General features: G+C 45.8%; 1 protein-coding gene across 1 annotated transcript in view; it reads left to right on the forward strand.

The window, feature by feature from the left end:
• Window positions 1-19552, forward strand: part of SLC9A4 (solute carrier family 9 member A4) — a 64911-nt gene that overhangs the window by 15236 nt on the left and 30123 nt on the right. Inside the window, exon 2 of the mRNA XM_006060664.4 lies at window positions 2968-3431. Within this exon, the coding sequence (XP_006060726.4) occupies window positions 2968-3431 (464 nt within the window). The remainder of the gene's footprint in view (window positions 1-2967; window positions 3432-19552) is intronic.

Raw genomic sequence — 19552 nt, forward strand, 5'->3', positions numbered from 1 at the left:
ATTCCTGCCCGCAGTAGTAGATATATATAGTGATCATCTGAGTTAAATTCACCCATTCCAGTCCACTTTAGTTCGCCGATTCCTAGAATGTCTACGTTCACTCTTGCCATATCCTGTTTGACCACTTCCAATTTGCCTTGATTCATGGACCTAATATTCCAGATTCCTATGCAATATTGCTCTTTACAGCATCAGACCTTGCTTCTATCACCAGTCACATCCACAACTGGGTATTGTTTTTGCTTTGGCTCCGTCTCTTCACTCTTTCCAGAGTTATTGCTCCACTCATCTCCAGTAGCATATTGGGCACCTACTGACCTGGGGAGTTCCCCTTTCAGTATCCTATCATTTTGCCTTCTCATACTGTTCATGGGGTTCTCAAGGCAAGAATACTGAAGAGGTTTGCCATTCCCTTCTCCAGTGGACCACATTCTGTCAGACCTCTCCACCATGACCCGCCCATCTTAGGTGGCCCCACGGGCATGGCTTAGTTTCATTGAGTTAGACCAGGCTGTCATCCATGTGATTAGATTGACTAGTTTTCTGTGAGTATGGTTTCAGTGTGTCTGCCCTCTGATGCCCTCTTGCAACACCTACCGTCTTACTTGGGTTTCTCTTACCTTGGATGTGGGGTATCTCTTCGCGGCTGCTCCAGCAAAGTGCAGCTGCTGCTCCTTACCTTGGACGAGAGGTATCTCCTCGCCACCCCTCTTGACCTTGAACGTGGAGTAGCTCCTCTAGGCCTTCCTGCACCCGCGCAGCCACCGCTCCTTGGATGTGGGGTTGCTCCTCTCGACTGAGGGACTAACACTACCTCTTTAGCCTTGAATTTCACACCCTTCATTGTTTAGCTCAAAATTATCTTGCAACTCTTCCCCTAATAATCTTCCCAATTAAAATGTGCTCCAGTCAGATTGTTGCAGGGAAGAACAAAATCTGGCTACAGGTCGGATCTGTTTCTTTTACTTTAACCTTTGCTTGTCGTTGCTTCTGTTTACGAAGAGGATACTGTCTGTACATAATGGCCTGCCTTGGTGAACCCAGCCCCTCGGCCTGAAGGTTAAACCAAAATGCCTTTGCTCAGGGAAACACCCTAACTGGGTCCACCTGTGGATTGCTACAGGACGGAAGAAATTAACACATGCCCTCCCAGTGCTAGCCATCCCAGGAGATATTTACAAGATTACAGGGCTTTTTACTTTAATTCCTCACCTCCTCTGTCTCTGTGTTTTAAAGAAACTGGCATCCAGACCCTCCAAAGAGCAAGTCTGGACTCAGTAACAAGGTGAATCTACTCAATGAAAGAAGATATTTTTGAAACCATCTAGCTGGGCTATTGGAGAAGGCAGTGGCACCCCACTCCAGTACTCTTGCCTGGAAAATCCCATGGACTGAGGAGCCTGGTGGGCTGCCGTCTATGGGGTCACACAGAGTTGGATATGACTGAAGCGACCTAGCAGTAGCAGCAGCAGCAGCAGCAGCAGCTGGGCTATTCCTGACTCTCCCCTATTTCTCTCCGAGTTCTCCCCTTCTAAAATGCCTTCCCTTCTGTTATTCGATTATGTAAGCCCTTGTTGTTGTTTAGTTGCTCAGTCGTGTCTGACTTTTTATGACCCCCCTGGACTGTATCCCTTGAGCGGGGATTCGACACCCAGATATACATGGTGTAGAATATCTGGCAACAGGAAGTGGAATGGGCTGGGAGATGGGGGGTGAAGTAGGAGGTCAGGAAAACACTGCAGTGAGTGGATGAGAAGTGGGGAGAACCTGCCCTCAGTGAAAGTCACGGGAGTGGAGAAGAGTAGATACGTGTCAGGGGCAGCGAGTGGAAGGTGTAAGTGATAAAATAGGTTGCTGATGCATGAGGAGCAGAGGTGATGGAGTCCTTATAAGAATGCCACTTGACTTCCTCTTAAGTGGCTGACTGGGTGGCAATATCATTGGTTAAATCAGGGAAACAAAGATTTTTCATCTTTATTTATCGGTTTGGTCAAGAAGGAGGTGTACATTTGGAAGGAGCTGGTGTTAAGTCCCAGTGATAGACATTTTTTTTTTTAAGTTAAAAATGCTTGTTTTATTTTTAGTTGAAGTGCAGGTGTATATATAAGTTACAGGTATATGACATAGTGATTCATAATTTTTAAAGGTTATACTCCATTTATGCATGGGTGCTAAGTTTTCAGTTGTGTCCAACTCTGTTCGACCCTATGAACTGTAGCCAGCTGGGTTCCTCTGTCCGTGGAATTCTCCAAAGAAGAATACTGGAATGGGTTGCCATTTCCTTTTCCAGGAGATCTTCCCAACCCAGGGATCAGAACCTGTGTCTTTCATGTCTCCTGCATTGGCAGGCGGGTTCTTTACCACTAGCACCACCTGGGAATATATACTCTGTTTATAGTTATTATAAAATATTGGCTGTATTCTCCATGCTGTACAATACATCCTTGTAGCTTATGCTTCACCTAATAGTTTGCACCTCTGACTCCCCTACCTATATCCTACCCTGGTCCTGTCCCCATCCCACTGCCACCACCGCCCCCCCCCCCCCAACTGGTAACTACTAGTTTGTTCTCTATACCTGTGAAGTTGCTAATTTTTTTGTTAAATTCGCTAGTTTGTCCCTTGGATCCCTCAAGACTCTTGCTTGAGCTTCAAAGGCGATTTTGCATGAGAGCCGAGTTCTCCCTCTCATAGCCCTCAGGATGGAGGAGGCAGAAAGCAGGAGGAGGCAGGAGGGCACGGAAGGACTGAGAAGATTCTAGAACCCGCACAGGCTGTGGGAAGTACTCGATCTTGTCAAGCTCCAGCCTTGACAAGGATGCTGAGGCTGGGGGGTGCGTGCCGGCTTGCCTGGGTACCCATCCATCCACGTGGCTCTGAAAGGCCCCTGGCACCCACCTCCCCTGGTGTCCCAGGGCCAGAGCTGGGTTACCTGCCCACCTCTCATCCTGGTTCTCTGCTCCGCAGGCTTCCACCTCAACCGCAGGCTACCTGGCCTCATGCCCGAGAGTTGCCTGCTCATCCTTGTTGGGGCGCTGGTAGGCGCCGTCATCTTCGGAACGGACCACAAGTCCCCACCAGTGATGGACTCGAGCATCTATTTCTTGTACCTCCTCCCGCCCATCGTCCTGGAAAGCGGCTACTTCATGCCCACGCGGCCCTTCTTCGAGAACCTTGGCTCCATCCTGTGGTGGGCGGGCCTGGGCGCCCTGCTCAACGCCTTCGGCATCGGCCTCTCGCTCTACCTGATCTGCCAGGTCCCGGCCTTTGGGCTGGGCGACATCAACCTGCTTCAGAACCTGCTGTTCGGGAGCCTCATCTCGGCCGTGGATCCGGTGGCCGTTCTGGCCGTGTTCGAGGAGGCGCGTGTGAATGAGCAGCTATACATGATGATCTTTGGGGAGGCCCTGCTCAATGACGGCATCAGCGTGGTGAGATGCACACACGGTCCCCAGGGAGCGGGGCCGGGGGTCGGGGGTGGGAAGCGGGCAGCACAGAGATGGGCCCCGGCGGCCTGGCCACATCTGCCACTGGGATCTGCAGGGTGCCCACACTGGCTTACTACACTGCTCACCTTCATTAGCTTCTAAGTTTTGTGTTTTTTGGCCAAGAAGGATGTGGGATATTAGCGCCTCCATCAGGGATTGAACCTGCAACCCCCTGCATTGGAAGGCAAAGTCCTAACCACTGGACTGCCGGGGAAATCCCCACTATCTCCTTTAAAGAGAGAAACAGAGGAGAGGATGCATAAGTCTAGTGAATTTGGTTTTTCACTTTGCAGAAACCCTTGCTAAAGGCTCTTCTGTGTTTTCACACTGGGTCGAGCAACATTATTGTTGTTAGTTCCTAAACAACAATATATATAAAATATATATAAAAGTGTCCAACTCTTTTACAACCCCATGGACTATAGTTGGCAGTCTCCTCTGTCCATGGGATTCTCCAGGCAGGAATACTGGAGTGGGTTGTCATTCCCTTCTCCAGGGGATCTTCCCAATCCAGTGGTTGAACCTGTGTCTCTTGTGTCTCCCGCCTTGGCAGGCGGATTCTTTACCACTGACACCTGGGAAGCCTGGGAGAAGGAATACTTCAGATTTAATGTTCTCTCAGCATCGGACCTCACATTTTAGATTTCTTTCTTAAGTCCTGATTTAGATGATGAAGTTAAATAAAAGATAGGGGTTGGGATTTAGATGATGAAGTTAAATAAAAGCTAGGGGTCGGGAGAGAGATGATGGCGGGTTTGCACGAAGGCATTGGCTTGTTTATCAGTCTCAGTTGTGTGACTCCCATAGAGAATGTGAGGGGGCACCTCTGCTTAGGAGTCCTCTGGGAGGGAAGCTGAGAAGGGTTTACAGGCCAGATCAGCACAGAGCATCAACCCCAGAGGTGTCTTTGGCTAGGGGTGCTAGAACATTCTAGACTGGCTGTTGCACTGCTGTTTCCTTATGTTACCATAAACCTTCACCAGGGGTTAGTCTCCATGATTTTATATAAACTTTGATGCACCTTTCTTATTTTTACATTGATATCACATCACATAACAAATACTAGAATGCACTTTCAGTGTAAAAGACTCCAACAGTACAAAATTATACCGAGTAAATAAAAGCCTCCATCTGGCCCTCTCCTCGCCCCCCTGGATCCAGTTTCCATATCCCTTCCGGTCTTTATCTTGAACACAGGCATATGCATAGTTAAGCATTGTTGTTGTTCAGTCGCTAAGTTGTACTGGAGAACTCCAGGCATCCTTGTCCTTCACTGCTGCTGCTGCTGCTGCTAAGTCGCTTCAGTCGTGTCTGACTCTGTGTGACCCCAGAGACAGCAGCCCACCAGGCGCCCCTGTCCCTGGAATTCTCCAGGCAAGAACACTGGAGTGGGTTGCCATTTCCTTCTCCAATGCATGAAAGTGAAAAGTGAAAGTGAAGTCGCTCAGTCGTGTCCGACTCCTAGCAACCCCATGGACTGCAGCCCACCAGGCTCCTCCGTCCATGGGATTTGCCAGGCAAGAGTACTGGAATGGGGTGCCATCGCCTTCTCTACCTCCTTGAATTTGCGCAGATTCATTCATTGAGTCGGTGATGCCATCCAACAACCTCATCCTCTGCCATCCACTTCTCCTCCTGCCTTCAATCTTTCCCAGCATCAGGGTCTTTTCCAATGAGTCACTTCACATCAGGTGGCCAAAGTATTGGAGCTTAAGCTTCAGCATCAGTCCTTCCAGTGAATATTCAGGGTTGATTTCCTTTAGGATTGACTGGTTGGATCTCCTTGCATCATTCTACATAAACTGGGTGGGATTATATCAGATGTGTGCTTAGATGTAACAAATCTTAGACTTCTTTCTAGATCTTTTCCACTGTTGCAGAGTGTTTCATAGATGACGTTTGCAATGATTTATTTAACCATTCCTCCATGGATGGATATTCACGTGGTTGCCAGTTTTTCACTTTCAAAAATAATACTGCAATAAGTATTCTTGTTTCTACATGCATCTCTGTTTTGTACTTGTGTGCCTTTATATAGGATAGTTTCTTGAAAGTAAAGTTTCTGGGTTAAAAAGTAGTTGTACCTGGGGGCGCCCCTGGTGGGCCAGTGGTTAAGACTTCACGTTCCAGTGCAGGGGGTACAGGTGCGACCTCTGGTTGGGGAGCTAAGATCTTGCATATGTCACAGCGAAAAAAAACAAAACAAAACAAAACATGAAACAGAAGCAATATTGTAACAAATTTGATAAAGACGTTTAAAATGGTCCATGCTGAAAAAAATCTAAAAAAATTAAAAGTGTTTAAAAGTAAGCACACTTAAAACGTTGAGAGATGCTGTTCTAATCACCTCTTCTTCATTCAGCTGGTAAAGGAGGGATTCCCACCCAAGGGTTCAGGAGTGACTCCAACAGTTAACAAATGGGACTAATGACAGTGTATTAGTCACTTATACTCACAGTTCAGGGGAGGCAACGTAACACAGCCCACAGGGTCACGTGGGAGCTGCACGCGGAAACAGTGAGCTCTCCGTGTCTGCAGAAGACACTGTTAGAAGGATGGGTACCTCCTGGGTCCTCGGGAAAGGTGTGCTTGACTTTCTTTTTAAACAAACATTTATTTGGTACCTATTTTGTTCTAGGCATTGTGCTAGCTACTTGGGTGGCAATAATGAGAATGAGACGAGGTTCTTTGCTCTTTTTTAGAATTTTTTTTTATATGGGAGCATAATTGATTAACAATGTTGTATTAGTTTCAGGTGTACAGCCAAGTGATTCAGTTATACATGTGTCTATTCTTTATCAAATTCTTTTGAGTAATTCCACAAGCTGGCAGGGAACTGGGCCCCAGTTCTCATGGACATGCAACTACTGGTCCCTGTAAGGAGCTTATTGGCTGGAGGATGTTAACCTGGTGTCAGGTTGCAGGGGGAGCTTGCAGTAGGGTCACTCAGGACCCCGCCCCTTTTTACCAAATATAATATTAAACCCTAATTTCAGTTTTTATGTACACAGCTGCCAAGATTTCCTGGAAATCTTTATGGGCTTATATTTCCATAGAACATGTGTTATTAATAAGTGCATATTTCCTTGTGTTGCTGTCAACAAAGGGCCTTGTTTTCTTAATGTTTTCCCATCTAATGAGAAAAAAAGGGTGACAAGTGTTTGTTGTAATTTGCATGATGATTAAGCATCTTTTCAACAACTGTAGATCTTTAGTGTTTCTTATCCTGCAAATTGGAAGTTCATGTCCTATCAGGATTGTCAGACTTAAATAAATATATAGGACACCAGTTAAACTTGGATTTCATATAAACTGAATCGTATTTAATAAGTGTGTCCCAATTATTGTATGCAAGCATTGATTTTTGTCCACTTTTCTTTGAGACCATTTGCTGGTCTTTTTTTTTTTTTTTTCTTTTTTAAAAAAAAACTTTAAAAAGGAACTTTTTAAACTTTATAAATTTTAAACTTTTGGATGCTACATAAAAAGCAAATATTTTCTCCCATTCTGTTCCTTAATCATTTTAAATCTCTGGGCTCCAAAATCACTACAGATGGTGACTGCAGCCATGAAATTAAAAGATGCTTACTCCTTAGAAGGAAGGTTATGACCAACCTAGATAGCATATTCAAAAGCAGAGACATTACTTTGACAACAAAGGTCCGTCTAGTCAAGGCTATGGTTTTTCCTGTGGTCATGTATGGATGTGAGAGTTGGACTGTGAAGAAGGCTGAGTGTCGAAGAATTGATGCTTTTGAACTGTGGTGTTGGAGAAGACTCTTGAGAGTCCCTTGGACTGCAAGGAGATCCAACCAGTCCATTCTGAAGGAGATCAGCCCTGGGATTTCTTTGGAAGGAATGATGCTAAAGCTGAAACTCCAGTACTTTGGCCACCTCATGCGAAGAGTTGACTCATTGGAAAAGACTCTGATGCTGGGAGGGATTGGGGGCAGGGGGAGAAGGGGACAACAGAGGATGAGATGGCTGGATGGCATCACTGACTCGATGGACGTGAGTCTGAGTGAACTCCGAGAGTTGGTGATGGACAGGGAGGCCTGGCGTGCTGTGATTCATGGGGTCGCAAAGAGTCGGACACGACTGAGCGACTGATCTGATCTGATCCTGTAAAAGTTTTAAATTTGTATGTAGTCAAACCTACTATCATATTCTTTTCATATTTTGCTTTCTGACATTGTACATAACCAAAAATCATGCAAACTTTAAAAAAATTTTCCCCCTTTTACAATTAATTAGTAAGTCACCTAGCATACAGTTTTTTAGTATTGTTAGTCATAATTTTATTTTCTCTTTTTAGAATTTTCATGTATTAGTTTTATTGAAGCTGATTTACAATGTTGTGTTAACTTCTGGTGTACAGCAAAGAGACTCAGTTATATACATACATATCTTCCTTTTAAAATTCTTTTCCATTGTGGTTTATCACAGGATACTGAGTATAGTTCCCTGTGCTCTACAGTAGGACCTTGTTCATCCTGGCACAATATTCTATTGTGAGAATTTGATCAAACTAGGTCAAAATAGATCGGAGAAGGCAATGGCACCCCACTCCAGTACTCTTGCCTGGAAAATCCCGTGGACGGAGGAGCCTGGTGAGCTCCAGTCCATGGGGTCACTAAGAGTCGGACACGACTGAGTGACTTCACTTTCACTTTTCACTTTCATGCATTGGAGAAGAAAATGGCAACCCACTCCAGTGTTCTTGCCTGGAGAATCCCAGGGACAGAGGAGCCTTGTGGGCTGCTGTCTATGGGGTCGCACAGAGTTGGACATGACTGAAGTGACTTAGCAGCAGCAGCAGGTCAAAATAGATAGTACTGGGGGCAGGGGAAGTCTTTGAAAATAATCCAAGATATGGGGGTGGATTCACCAAGTGGAAGAGACCCGCATCTGAAATTAGAAATCACTTCATTTATTTATAATGAGAATCTCTAAATGTAGAGCATGACTCTAGGCTCATCAGACGGGCACAAGCTTTCCTGCTGGGTGAGCATCTCAGAAAGCCAAGTTGTCAGCGAGTCGCCACAGGACCCTGGACTCCAGCCTGCCAGAGATTCCGAGTCCTCATTTCTCAGCATGTGGCCCTCAAGCTCTGTGCCTCAGAATCCCCCAAGTGGGTCTGATGGGCACTCAGACATCCAAACCCCACCCCAGACCCACTGATCCACACTCTCTGGGATTGGAGCCTGGGAATCTGTATTCTTAACCAGCATCTCAGACAATGGCTAATGTTTGAGAACTCCTGGTTCATGGCCTTTAAGTGTCAAGAAACTGACCCATCTGGATATAAAATGTTGCTACATCTGGGAAAGGACTGGGCTGGACTCATCTTGGAGATCCCCTTTCCCTCAGCCTTTCCTGCTTTAGATGCTTTCTTGCTTGGGGTTTTGTTACAGTAGAATCAGTGATGCCAGCTGGGAACCAGTTCCCCCTTCTAGGGCAGCCTCTCTGAGCTACGGTGCCTCCAGACGTCATCTCACTGTACTCATATCCAAGTCCCTTGGGGTCCCTTGCTGACCGTAATGCCATGTAAGGCCTCTTGGCAACCCATCATGAGGCCATTATTCTACTTCCTCTTCATAAATCTTTAGTGTCATGGTCTGTGTGCCAGGTGGAGAAGAATTTGCAGACACGAGACAGAATGAGAGGTGAATATCTTTTAGAGTAAGAGATGCTGTTAGAACTGTGGGCCATCGCAAGGGAGAGCCGACACCTTTCACGGGATAGTAGCCAATTATTGTAGCCTCAAGACAGAGGAAACTCCTGCAGGAAGGCTGGCATTAGGTGATTGGTTAGGACGCTATAGGGTGGGCATTTTTACCTAATATGGGGTCCGAGAGCTGTATGGTTCAGGTCAGGGGAATTCAAGACAACTGTTGCTATGGGGCTCTGCTGCCAAGTCACGTCAGTCGTGTCTAACTCTGTGCGACCCCATAGACGGCGACCCACCAGGCTCCCTTCCCTGGGATTCTCCAGGCAAGCATACTGGAGTGGGTTGCCATTTCCTTCTCCAGTGCAGGAAAGTGAAAAGTGAAAGTGAAGTGGGGCTCGGTCACTTCCAAAGGTGACCTCGGTACAGGGCTCCACATCTGTGGCCTTGGTGAAAGCCTTTACACCTGTGATCTTGGTATAGGGCTCCACAGTTAGAGAAATTTAGAAATGACAGTACCACCTCACTTACTTTTCATAGAACAATCTCTTTCTTGATGCAACCTATAAACTTTCTTGCCGAGACTAGTCTTTATTGTTGTTCAGTCCCTAAGTCATGTCTGACTCTTTGTGACCCCCATGGACCCTTTCCTTCACTATCTCCCAGAGTTTGCTAAAATTCATGTCTATTGAGTTGGTGATGCCATCCAACCATTCTCATCCTCAGTCTCCCTCTTCTCTTGCTGTTGGTCTTTCCCAGCATCAAGGTCTTTTCCAATGAGTCAGCTCTTTGCATCAGGCGGCCATGAAAACATGGGGCTCTGTTATCTCCCTGGCTGCCTCTGAACTTGAGACTCACTTCGTACTGAATTGTCTCTAGATTTTACATCTAGACCCATCACGGCTTGGGGGTTCTTTGCTGACAAAATTTGTTTGACTTTCCCAAAGTTTAATTGCTTCCACTTGGACTTTTTTTTTTAAATGATCATTTCAAAATAAAATTGCAATTTTCGGCTGACCAGAGTATCTGTGGAGGGCCCTGCTGTGACCTCCACCCAGTGAAGCTGCTGTGGCGTTGGCTTTGGGTTGAGATGGGGGCTTGCTCACACGTCACTCCAGGTCACTCTGTGGTCACCCACAGCACAGTGATATTAAGTGTGTGCTGGGGCCCTTCTGCATCCCTGCGTGAAATTGGAGAAGCTCGGGGCTGGATTTAGAAAGCAGTTTGACAGCAACTGGTATTTAATGCAGGGCAGTTGTATTTTGAGTGCAGGGCTTGGACTCACCCTTTCATTGAGGACGGCAGCCATCACACGCGGGCTCTTCCAGCAGAAAGTCTGAGTCAGCAGAGAGAGACCTGTGATTTGCGGGTGACTTGAGACAACTTTGCAGATCCTCATCCATGGAAGAGCTGCCTGGCGCTGAAGGGAAGATGTTGCAGAACCGTGGAAAAGAGTGATGACCCTGACCCTCCAAGCCTCTTGTCCACTTAACTTCTCCTTCTTGCTGCATATTTTAGGTTATGACTCTAATCATAAGAACTTCCTTAGTGGTGGGCAGAGGAAGCAGAGACAAAACCCAAATACCTTTTAAATAATGACTAGTATCCTCAGCAGATGCGTCCCAGGTGGCTCAGTGGTAAAGAACCCTCCTGCCAGTGCAGGAGATGTGGCTTCGATCCCTGGGTCAGGGAGATCCTCTAGAGAAAGAACTGGCCACTCCGGTATTCTTGCCTGGGAAATCCCATGGATGGAGGATCCTGCTGGGCTATAGTCCATGGGGTCACAAGAGTCAAACACGACCTAGCAACTAAACCACCACCCATCCTCAGTTGAATCTCATGGCCAATTTCATAGCAGAAAGAGAGAAGCAGCTGCTATGTCCAGGCTCTGTATGGGGTCACTTGTGCATTTACTATTTGATCCAATTCCTAGATTTTTACTGTCAGGCCTGAATGAATAACCATATTTCACAGATGAAGAAACTATAGCAAAAGGAGTAAAATTGCAGAAGGGCATCCGGCCTGGCCATGATGGACCAGACATGGGTGCTCAAGAAGGTCTCTTCCCATTATCTTTCCTTTTTTCTCATTTTACTTGTATTTGGCTGTGTTGGCTCTTCATTGATGCCTAGGCTTTTCTCTAGTTGCAGTGAGCAGGGGCTACTCTCCATTGCTGTGCATGGGTTCCTCATTGCAGTGGCTTGTGGTTGTTTTATATCACACCAGCTCAGGCCAAAGCCTTTGACTGTGTGGATCACAATAAACTGTGGAAAATTCTGAAAGAGACGGGCATACGAGACCACCTGACCTGCCTCTTGAGAAATCTGTATGCAGGTCAGGAAGCAACAGTTAGAACTGGACGTGGAACAACAGACTGGTTCCAAATAGGGAAGGGAGAACGTCAAGGTTGTATATTGTCACCCTGCTCATTTAACATATATGTAGAGTACATCATGAGAAATTCTGGGCTGGATGAAGCACAAGCTGGAATCAAGATTGCCGGGAGAAATATCAATAACCTGATATGCAGATGACACCACCCTTATGGCAGAAAGTGAAGACGAACTAAAGAGCCTCTTGATGAAAGTGAAAGAGGAGAGTAAAAAAGTTGGCTTAAAACTCAACATTTAGAAAACTAAGATCATGGCATCTGGTCCCATCACTTCATGGCAAATAGATGGGGAAACAGTGGAAACAGTGTCAGACTTTATTTTTTGCGTCTCCAAGGTCACTGTGGATGGTGATTGCAGCCATGAAATTAATAGACACTAGCTGCTTGGAAGGAAAGTTATGACCAACCTAGACAGCATATTAAAAAGCAGATATTACTTTGTCCACACAGGTCCATCTAGTCAAGGCTATGGTTTTTCCAGTAGTCATGGTTTTGGAGATGACTCTTGAGAGTCCCTTGGACTGCAAGGAGATCCAACCAGTCCATCCTAAAGGAAATCCGTCCTGAATATTCATTGGAAGGACTGATGTTGAAGCTGAAACTGCAATACTTTGGCCACCTGATGTGAAGAGCTGACTCATTGGAAAAGATTCTGACGCTGGGAAAGATTGAAGGCGGGAAGAGAAGGGGACGACACAGGATGAGATGATTGGATGGCATCACCGACTCAATGGACATGAGTTTGAGTAAGCTCCAGGAGTTGGTGATGGACAAGGAGGCCTGGCATTCTGCAGTCCATGGGGTCACAAGGAGTCAGAAATGACTGAGCGACTGAACTGAACTCATGGATGTCTGTGCTGGTTAGCTCCCACCTAGTAGGCATTTGGTTTTAAATATGGCACTGCTTCAGGTACTGTAGGCACTTTGTTATTATATTTGTATTCCTCCCTGGTTTTCCTGCATTATTTTGCTGAATAAGCAACAAGGTAAGGCCACCAAGGTTCCTATCGCCTCCCATACCCCATACCCTCTTCCTCCACCTCACTGAGGGTCTCAGCATCCCCCCTCCACCTCATCTGAGGGGTCCCTACACTCCCCCTCCTCCACCTCACTGAGAGGACCCCAAGTCTGCTTAGCCAAGGCTGAGATTTGAACCTCGGCAGCCTGGCTCCAGAGCATCTCTGCTTCTAACTGCCACGACATGCTGCCTCTTCACCCCTTGCTCACTGTCCCCCTACTTTCTTCTCCTCTAGTTTTTTTCCTTCCTCTGATAATGTCTTCATTGGGCATCTTGCTGCCACTATGGTCCATTCTTTGGGAGCGCAGTGGATGAGAGAGTGGTAGAAGGAGCCACTGAGAGTTTCTGAGCAGGAAATTTTGGCCAGCCACATTGGCGGGTATTTGACATACTTTTGCTTCTTGCATGCTGAGTCACTCAGTTGTGCCTGACTCTTTGCGATCCCATGGCTCACCAAGCTCCTCTATCCATGGGAACAAGAATACTCAAGTGGATTATCATTTCCTTCTCCAGAGGATCATCCTGACCCAGGTGGTATGGATGATGTCTTAAATTCAAAGCAAGCTAGGATGGCAGGGAACAGCTTACCAGAGGAAACTGTATCTAATTTGGAAGAGATTTTCAAAAACATTCATTTGGGGGTGAATTTTCCTCCATAGGAGAAGGCAATGGCACCCCACTCTAGTACTCTTGCCTGGAAAATCCGATAGACGGAGGAACCTGGTGGGCTGCAGTCCATGGGGTCGCTAGGAGTTGGACACGACTGAGCGACTTCTCTTTCACTTTTCACTTTCATGCACTGGAGAAGGAAATGGCAACCCACTCCAGTGTTCTTGCCTGGAGAATCCGGGGACGGGGGAGCCTGGTGGGCTGCCGTCTATGGGGTCGAACAGAGTCAGACACGACTGAAGAGACTTAGCAGCAGCAGCAGCAGCAGTTTCTTCCATAATTCTCTCTGGTTTATATTAATATTTTCCTGCAGCAAAGAAATCCTAGCTCCAGGAAGATCGCATTCAAGAGGCAGTAAATTGTGCCCGTGAGCATGGACAGGGAGGCCATATGCCCTAGTTCAAGTCCCGGCTTGTTTACCTGCAAACTGTGTGACTTCAGTTGAGTGACTTAACCCCTCTGACCACCAGTTTCCTTTCTGCAAACTGGAGCCAGGATGTCTGAGGGTTCAAGTGAGTTGATACACGTAAGCATTCAAAACAACACCTGGCACAGAGTTAAGTACAGACTTTCGCTGTTTGTAATATTATGATTTACAAGAAGAAACATATATATTTGGTCTTTGTCCTCATTCAGGGCATTGCTATTGTTGTTCAGCTGCTCAGTTGTGTCCAACTTTTGCAACCCAACCCCATGGACTGCAGCACGCCAGGCTTCCCTGTCCTTTACCATCTCCCGGAATTTGCTCAAACTCATGTTCATTGAGTCAGTGATGGCATCCAACCAGCTCATGCTCATTCAGGGCATTGAGCTCATTAAAACACTTGGAATTTCCTAAGTGAAGAGAGCTGAATTTGTTATGCTAATGAAGTAACTTTTGGAAAGCCCCTACATAGGGGAAGAGGGCTGGTTGCCAGTGGAATCAACCTTATAATTAAGGAGTTGGACTTCTCAGTCTCCCTCCTTAAGCTTCCCCCCTCTCACCTACAGGAAAGGGAGCTGAGCTGGATTAAAGTCAGTCACCCATGACCAGTGATTTAATCAACCCAGCCTATGTAACAAAGCCTCTGGAAAAAGCCTAGAGGATTGGCTTTGGAGAGCTTTCAGGTTGGCGGAGATTTGGGGAGGGTGGTGGTCCTGGGGAGGGCACAGGAGCCCCACAACCCTGCCCCCATCCTTTGTCCTAAGAATCTCTTCCATCTGGATGCTCCTTCTGTAGTAAATCAGTCATCAAGTTAGTAAGATGTTTCTCTGAGTTCTGTGAGCCATTCTAGCAAATTAACCAACCCCAGGAGGGTCTTCCCTGGTGGCTCAGAGCTTAAAGTGTCTGCCTACAATGCGGGAGACCTGGGTTCGATCCCTGGGTCGGGACATTCCCCTGGAGAAGGAAATGGCAACCCACTCCAGTATGCTTGCTTGGAGAATCCCATGGACAGAGGAGCCTGGTGGGCTACAGTCCACGGGGTCACAAAGAGTCAGGCATGACTGAGCGACCTTACTTACTTACTTAAGGAGGGTCTATAGCTGGTGAGTCAGAAACCCAGGTGACAACCTGGACTTACTTGTGCTGGACATCTGAAGCAGAGGAGGGGCTGTCCTGCGAGGCTGAACCCTTAACCTGTGGGATCTGACTCCCATCTGGTCCTGTAGGTAAACTGATGCCAGATGGTGAAATCAGTCCTCTGGGCATTTGCTCCAGGTTGGTGTGGAGGTGATGAGAGATGTCAGGCTGGTTGGTTCCTTGATGGGATCAGGGTTGAGGAGCAGTTGTGGGTGAGTGATCACTATTGGGCCTTTCCTGGTGACTCAGAGGGTAAAGAATCTGCGTGCAATGAGGGAGACTCAAGTTCCATCCCTGGCTTGAGAAGACCCCCTAGAGAAGGGAATGGCACTCTCCACATGAAAACCCACTCCATATTCCTGCCTAGAGAATCCCATGGACAGAGGAACCTGGTGGGCAAATGTCCACCAGTAATCCATGGGGTGGTAAAGAGTTGGACACGACTGAGTGACTAACACTTTGACAAGATCACTCTTAGTTCTGAACTGCTAAGTCTGAGATACCATCAGCCCACTGAAAAGAAATTTTCCCTAGTTTTAGAAATAGGAGTCTAGAGCCTGGAAGAGAGATTGGAGGGAAATGTGTATTTGAAAGTGATTGGCAGGTAGATGGTAACAGCAGCTATGAAGTATGGTCTGTCCTTTACCTACCATGTTTTAAGCTGAGAAGGAGTGTCAGGCTTTTTAAATTGAAAAGAAGCTCCTTAAAGAAACTTCTTTGCTGTGTCCTAAATCAATAAAATCCTGCCACTCTTTGTTAAATTTTCTGACCTTTTTTTAGAAGTAAGGTAAAAGCTTCTTCCCTTCTGTCATTTTTTAAAGCTTTTTTTCTAATTTAAATTGAAGTGTAGTTTATCTACACTTATCTGAAAGCTAGTTTCAGATATATAGCAAGGTGAGTCAGTAATATACTGAATATATGTGTGTATACACAGTATATTACACAGTATTTATATTATATTACATTAGTATATTATATTATATTAGTATTTATATTACACAGTGTAGTACACAGTATATTACTGACTCATCTTGCTATATGTATGTGTGTGTGTATATATATATATATACACACACACACACACACATATTTGTTGTTTTTTAGTCGCTAAGTCATGTCTGACTCTTTGTAACCCCATAGACTGTGGCCCATCAGGCCTCCCCGTCCTTGGAATTGCCCAGCATGGATACTCAAGTGGATTGCCATTTCCTTCTCCTGGGGATCTTCCCGACCCAGGGATTGAACTGCATCTCCAGTTTATCATTTGTATATCATTCCTCAGTAAAGTTGGTAAAAAAACAAATACCAGCACCTTTGAAATTGACTCTCTACTTCTGCTAAACCCTGGATGGTGGGCAGGTGTCTTTCATCATTATTTTCTGTGTTGAAAGACCTTTGCAAACTTTTACAGTGGTGTCCATAAAGGGTTACCAGTACTGTGATCTTGGGAGGTTGGTGAGCTTGTTAAAGGTAACAGAAAAGGACCACTTAATGAAACTTCTCTAAACTGTTTTTTAACAGCATGACTTCTGACATCAAATTTGTGCATGTTTTTCCCAATTCCAACCAGTTCTCCAAATCTTCAGATACCAACTTAGTGTCCTGCAATTTGGTTCAGTTCTGACACTAAGTATTCAGAATTAGCACAAACCCCACAGGTTAAGGGCTCAGTCCCATAAGACTCCTTGACCTCAGGCACCGACCACAAGACAACATACTTCTGACTGACTGGCTGTAAAATTGGGCGTCCCCATAACTCGCTCTTTAGGTTTGACAATTTGCCGGAACAACTTATGGAACTCAGGAAAGCAGCTTAGTTTTTATTTCCAGTTTATTGTCAATCTTAAAGGACTTCAACCCTGAATAGTCATTGGAAGGATTGAAGCTGAAGTTCCAATACTTTGGCTACCTGATGTAAAGAGCTGACTTGTTGGAAAAGACCCTGATGCTGGGAAAGACTGAGGGAGGAAGAGAAGGGATGACAGAGGATGAGATGGCTGGATGGCATCGTCTACTCAGTGGATGTGAGTTTAAGCAAACTCCAGGAGATAGTGAAGGACGGGAAAGCCTGATGTGCAGTCCATGGGGTCTCAAAGAATCGGACATGACTGAGCGACTGAACAGCAACGACCAGTTTATTGGAAAGTGTGCAAGTTAGGAACAAGAAAATGAAAGGAATGCATAGGGTGAGGTCCCGGGGAGTGTGTGCAGAGCTTCCGTGTCTTCTCCAGGTGCACCACCCTCCCAGCACCAACCTGTAAGCTTTCTGAACACTGTTCTTCGGGGTTTTTCTGGAAGTTGCATTACTTAGGCATGACTGATGACATTGTTGGCCACTGAGTATTGAAATCAAGCTCCAGCCTTTCTCCTCTTCCTGGAGGGTCAGGGAGTGGGGATGAAAGATACATCCTTACCATCACATGGTTGTTTCCTTCAGCAACCAGTCCCCCTCCTTGCGGGCAGGGTAAGAGGGAACCCCAGCAAGACTCACTTCATTAGTGTAAATTCAGGAGGGATTGAAAAGCACTCATTACAAATGACTCAGGGAATTACTAGATCTTTAGGAACTTTGTGCCAGGTACTGGGGACAAAGGAAAACATATACATATTTTTTTTCTTTTTAATATTTTATGTTTTTAAATTTATTTATTTGGCTGCATTGGGGTTTAGTTGCAGCACAGGGGATCCTTTTTTCCCTCCGGCATCTTTTAGTTGTGGCATGTTGGATCTTTAGTTGTGACTTACAAATTCTTAGTTGTAGCATGTGGGATCTACTTCCCTGATCAGGGGTGGAACCAGGCCCCCCTGCACTGGGAGCATGGAGTCTTAGCCACCAGACCACCAGGGAAGTTCTCCAAAATATATATTTCTTATTTTGTCCCGATTTTGCACCTGCCCACTGAGCAAAGAAGGTAAATCTGATTTTGTTTCCCCTTAGTGCCAGGGATGTGTTCGAGCGTTAGCATTGGCTGAGTTTCCCCTTCCAATATATTAAAAATATACACACATGATTGTGATTTGAAAGGAACCCAAAGAAAATCTTTCATAACTGTAATGACATTCAGAGCCATATAATTTGAAAGATAAGAATTGTTTTCCATGTAGTCATATGGATTATGTCTGTAAGTGTAGTCTTCTTAATTATACGTATGACTTTAGCTTCTGAAAATGCCATAGCCTCTTCCTGGCAACGCGCACTGGTGTCTGGGGCCAGGACTAGTCCTGTTGATTTTCCCAGGTCCTAGGAACAGATCAGGCTGCTTCTTATAATCTGTAGAGCAATGCAGAAGAGTTTTCTTTTGTGGCCTAAACATGCAAATCTTTGAGTCTCAATCATACTCCATGGGTTTCCTTGGGTTTAAGAGTCAAATAAACTCCCAGAGTCTCAATTAAACTCATTCAGATTTGCTTTTTGAGTTTTATGCTAGCTTCCGGCTTCTCATCTTGGCTTCACTCCTTGGAACATGAACACAGCTCCAAAGGTGCAATACCCAGGGCTTCTGAGACCTGCACATGGATTGCTCCAAGGTCAGACAAAAGGCTAAATCAAACTAAATAAAGTCACTGAGTTGGGATACAACCACTAAGTTTCTTTTGGATTCCTTTTGAAACCATAAGTCACAATTTTCTTGCAAAAACTCAGGCAAGGTTTTTCTTAGAGCATGGTTTTGCTTTGCTTAAATAATATCCGTGCCCGTGTACTCAGTCGTGTCTGACTCTTTGCGACTCCATGGACTATAACCCACCAGGCTCCTCTGCCCATGGGATGTCTTAGGCAAGAATTCTGGAGTGGGTTGCCATTTCCTCCTCCAGGGGATATTCCCAACTCAGGGATAGAACCTTTGTGTCTCCTGCATTGGCAGGTGGGTTCTTTACCATTAGCGCCACCTGGGAAGCCTTGTTACAGCAGCCCTAGGGAACTAACATAGAAGGCAGTGTGGCCAAGCTGCCCTGGAGCAGGGCATGAGGATCTGTGAGCAGAGGGGCCATTGCATGCCCCCCTCATGGTCCTTCTCCTCCGTTAGTAGAGTTCACTAGGTGAAGCCACCCAGATGAAGACTGGTAACACTTGAACTACTTTCAGGAATGTTGCTCTCTGCCAACTCACATTCCAAAGACAAAACCTGCGTTGGGTTGGATAACACTCTGGATCTTCATGTGCAAATGGACAGCAAAAAGTGTATGAATCGTGACAGCCATCCTGACTCCGGAGAGCAATAAAAGACTTTCATTGTTTATTATGGAGCCTATGTTGAAGGGTGCATTCAGAGCCAGAGGAAATCAAATGACACCAAACTCAGTGAAGAGGCTGGCGTGAAGCAGGTGCTCCGTGCTTTAAAGCTGTATTATACTTCTTGGGGCTGCCCAGGTAGTTTAGTGGTAAAGAACCCCTGCCGATGCAGGAGACACAAGAGACTCAGTTTTGATCCCTGGGTCGGGAAGATCCCCTGGAGGAGGGCATGGCAACCCACTCCAGTATTCTTGCCTGGAGAATCCCATGGACTGAGAAGCCTGGGGGTTACAGTCTATAGGGTCACACAGAGACAGACACAACTGAGCAAAGGACAGATTGTACTTACTCCCTGAAGCCAAACAGGTTTAAATTATTTGGAATGCATATAATTTTTCGCAGCTGTGTCAATATTTCTTCTTATGTAATTTATTGTGGTATATTATTCAACTAGACCCAAAGTTAAGAATCTGTGTGTAAACTAACTATGTACAAAGTAGATAACTAATGAGAACCTACTGTACA

Source organism: Bubalus bubalis, chromosome 12, assembly GCF_019923935.1.
Source record: "Bubalus bubalis isolate 160015118507 breed Murrah chromosome 12, NDDB_SH_1, whole genome shotgun sequence".
Taxonomy (NCBI): Eukaryota; Metazoa; Chordata; class Mammalia; order Artiodactyla; family Bovidae; genus Bubalus; species Bubalus bubalis.